The following is a 4,210-nucleotide window of genomic DNA, read 5'->3' on the forward strand; positions in this document are numbered from 1 at the left end:
TTTCAGTTTTTTTTTTTTTTTAAGTCTTTGGTATATAGAGCTTTACTCCTCTCCTTATTTTCCAGTCCTTCCCGGAGTTCTAGGCCCATTTCCTCAGTTCGCATGATTCCTTTGGACACAAAAAACAGCCCAGAAGTAAACTTGGTGCCGAGGTCCTGGGTCCCGGTGCCTGTTGGGGCTCCCGGACGGACAGCCAGGCCTTGGGGACTCACACATAGTCGTTCAACCTGTACCCGCTGTAGGAGGCTGAGGTGACCGAGGGGGCCCGGTTGTCCTTGTAGGCGGCGGGGGGCCGGTAGGAGGGCGCCGTGGCCGCGGTGGCGGTGGTGGCCCTGGGCTGGGCCTGCGACGGCCTGGAGGGTGCCTCGTCCTGGCAGGCCAGGCAGAGCAGGGTGCCGCCGATGAGCGACAGGGACGAGGAGATGAAGCCGAGGTACAGGGCCTGCCCGATCTCGAACTTCATGCCGCTGGGCAGCAGCGGGTTGTAGAAATTCTGCACCACGTCGTTGGTGGTCCAGGAGACGGCCACCATGCACAGCAGGCCGGCCAGGATGAAGAGCGCGCCGCCCAGCACGGCGCACGTGGCCTTGGCCGGGGTGCCCTTGGCGCAGCGCGTGCACTTCATGCCGACCACGGCGCAGGCGCAGGCCACGCCCGACAGCAGGCACGAGATGACCATGAGCGCGCGCGCCGCCTGCAGGTCGCTGGGCAGCGCCAGCAGCGAGCGGTAGATCTGGCACTGGTAGATGCCCGTGCTGTGCCACACGCACTCCATCCACAGCCCCTTCAGGTAGGACACGGCCGTCAGGATGTTGGTGCCCACGTGCGCGGTCCGGCGCCAGTGCGGCAGGATGGTGGTGATCAGCGTGCCCACCAGGCCCAGGAAGCAGAAGAGGAAGCCCAGGATCTGCACGGCCGTGCTGGCCATGGCCCCGCCGGGCGGCTGCGCGGGCTCAGGCCCCCGCGGGAGTCCTGGGGGGGACAGGAAGGGAGCGGGTTAAACGTTATCTTGCTGTGTTTATTCTCGCCCCTGAAGCTGGGTGTCCCACAGGCAGTTGCTATGACAATGGACGTATTTAGAAAAGTGGTTTCTGAGACGTCGTTGGGTGAAAGAATGAGCCGCTGGCTCCTCTGTGCCGCCTTCCCTGGAGGCAATGACAGCGGGAGCCTGGCCGGCCCGCGTCTCCGGGAGCCCAGGGGAGGGCACGCCACAGCCCCCGTTTCTGACCTCTCGGCACTTGCCAGTGACATTTGGTACCACGTGCATTTAAATCTCATCTCATTCTGTTCTGTCAGCAATCACTCAATGTGTTAAATCAACAAATGGACGGGCAATGGTTAAGGTGTGTCTGCTTATGACTTAGAAAATAGCCTTAGGCTGCCTTCAAAATGAACCGGGGAGACCTCCCCATGTGCTCAGGGAGAAAGGGTTTAGCATCCAAAGGAAGGTCAGGGGCTGCTGTCCAGAATCCGAGAACTGGACGTGACCTTGGAGAGACACCAGAGGCAGGGATTACCAAGGTCACCAGCTCCTTAGGTGTGCAGCCACGATGGCAAGCCAGTGATTCTCCCCTCTTGACCGGGCACCTCCCCTCACACCACTCTGCAGAGGGGTGGGCTTGTAACAAAACAAACACTGCTACCTGCCTTTCAGAGCCATTTTAGAGGTTTAAAACAATTCTAAGCGTGGCAAAATCCAGAATATTCCTGGAGGCAAGGCCCCAGCCCCTATGTAGTGCCAGGCATATAGGGGATACTTAGGAAATCTTGGGAGGCGGGGAGGGAGTGAGAGCAGAAATACCTCAGTGGATACCACTAGCTGCTCTCTCCTGCCTGGGCACTGTGTCCACCCCACCCACTGGGTGACCTGGGGCCTCTTTCTGGGGCTCAGCCTCTCCTCTTTAAAATGAGGGTGCAGGGCTTCATGGCCCCAAAGTGTCTTCTGGTTCTGCAGAGAGGTAAAGAAAGCTTCTGTGCTGCTGATAAGTCACTTCAGCTCTAACCCCGGGAAGGATTCAGTAGGGACACCTGCTGCCTCCTTCTCCTCAGAGCAGAGGAATGCCTGGAAGCCTGCAGGGGTCACACCATGGGCTGGCAGGGCATCTCCCAGGCAAAGCAGATGCTCGCTGTGAGCCATCCCGGGGGTGCCAAGACCTTCTTGTCTTTAATTCTGGGCCCGTTGTGAAGAAATCCCCTACTAAATCGCGATGAAGGATTTGGTTAGTAACAAGGGAGACTTCCACTGGGAGCCTATACCATCATCTTTTTAAAAACAAGATGGACTTAAAAACATATCCAGGGCTTAAATGCCTTAGCATTGTAGCAGGCAGTCCGTAGCTCTGGTGAACAAACAAAACTAGGTAACAACAAAACATCGTGGCACCGGACAGGACGTGCAGCGGTCTGTCTGGTGTGGGGAGCAAGTCTAGGGATTTTGCTGACATTTTAAATGATTATTTATAGTTTAAGACCCAGTTTTCTTCACATACACTTTGTACTGATTGGCCATATGCTTCTTGTCACCATTCTCCTTTCTTTAGGCAGTCGTCTTCCTTCCACTCAGCAAGGGAGCACTGCATGGAGGTGCTGGGCTGGGGAGACGCGCCCCGCCCCAGTGTCTGCTGCTCAGGGAAGGCAGTCCAAGGAGGAGGTGGGACCCCCCAGAGGAGGCCGCTCTGATGTGTGGGGCCAGGGCTGCTGCCAGCCAACCTACCCCATGCACTGGGCCCCCGAGCAGAGCTGACACCTGAAGTGCCCATTTATTGATGCCAGGTGCTGCGCCAGCACTGGCAGAGGCTGCCCAGCGTATTCCCCCCAATAATCCCGTGAAGCAGCATCTGTTGCATTCCATTTTACACCTGGGGAAATTGGGTGCAGGGGATGGAAATCCTATGCCTGGTCTGGCTGGTACTTTCCACGGTCTGTTTCCTTCAAACACTGTCCTTCTCAATTCAGGAGGACTGAAGTTAGGCGGAGGGCCTGAGGCGTTATCACCAGTGCTTTCTGGGGAGGTGCCTCTCCTACCTGAAGATATCCCGGAACCTTAGTTCCTTCAATCCAGTGGTTCGGTGGCCAGGGTGACCAACTGTTCTGGTTTGCTGGGGACTGAGAGGTTGCCCAGGACAGGGGACTTTCAGCATTGAATCCGGACAGTCCCAGATAAATCAGGAAGGCTGTTTCCTCCAGGTAGTAGCCCAGAGGCTGTGGGCTTCTCCCGATGGCCACTGAGATCCTTCCAGGCCCTCGTGAGGTGGCGTCCTGGCTGGTGGCTGCATAGGCTGTCCCTGGTCCAGGGCATTCTGAGGCTTCTTACAGCCCTTGCTTGTCAAGGTCAACCATTAAGTACCCTGATCCTAACTTAGGAATGCGGCGTAAAAGCTAAGCCTGCTTGACCCCATTAGTCTAGGGAAGTGGACCAGAAGTTTATTGGAGGTCTAAATATTTATGGAGAGCAGTGACTGCTAATTTTAGAAACCATTAGGTTGCTATTTTTAAACATGTGCTAGAAGGAGTTGCTAATTTAAGAAGTGAGTGTTAATGAGCCTCCAACTCCCAGACACCAGCCCCCTCCCCTGCACCCCCAGCCTCGAAGGTACCAGCAGCTTCTACTGGCATTAGGTCGTAATTCAACTTCCCAGCAACTACTTTTCACTTTGGGGCCATTCGTGGAAAAACAACTTCAAACGAATGTATCGCCTTGGAAACCACATAAAACGCATCCCTGATGCTCTGGAAGGAACTTGCCCAGGCGTGGCCTCCCAGGAGGGGCTGTGGTGTGGGGATCCACTGGCCATGTTGGGGGCCTGGCTCCTCTATGGGAGACCCTTTTCCTGCAGCCATGTGTGTGCTGTGGAAGCATTTGCTAGAGAGATGGGAGTCCAAGACAAATATGGTTCCAAGAATCAGGTTCCAAGAAGATGTTGTCAGTCTGAGTGGGTGCAGCTGATGTAACAAGATGACACACTCCAGGAATAAATGTCAGGCCTTGCATTTGGATTCGCAAAGCCCCAAAAGCACGATCCTGGGTGGGCAGTATGGGGCTTAGCATGTTTGAGCAGGGTTTAGGGCAGTGTTTCCCCAACGACTGCTGCTTGGAGCACTGTGTTTGCCAGATGTCTTGTGTGGAGGACATAAAGCCAGGTAGATCTGAGAAAAGCTGGTAACTGTAGGATTTCTCATCGCTCCGAGTAAGCAAATTGTGAATTTCCCA

General features: G+C 55.5%; 1 protein-coding gene across 1 annotated transcript; it reads right to left on the reverse strand.

Annotated features, from left to right (window-relative positions):
• Positions 1–208: 208 nt before the first annotated feature.
• CLDN14 (claudin 14) lies at positions 209–928 on the reverse strand (the record flags this gene model as incomplete). Its single annotated transcript, XM_081072333.1, has 1 exon — positions 209–928. One exon carries the CDS (start codon positions 926–928, stop codon positions 209–211), a length of 720 nt encoding a protein of 239 aa, XP_080928459.1.
• Between the last annotated feature and the right edge of the window lie 3,282 nt (positions 929–4,210).

Source organism: Rhinolophus hipposideros, assembly GCF_964194185.1.
Source record: "Rhinolophus hipposideros genome assembly, chromosome: 2".
Classification (NCBI taxonomy): Eukaryota; Metazoa; Chordata; class Mammalia; order Chiroptera; family Rhinolophidae; genus Rhinolophus; species Rhinolophus hipposideros.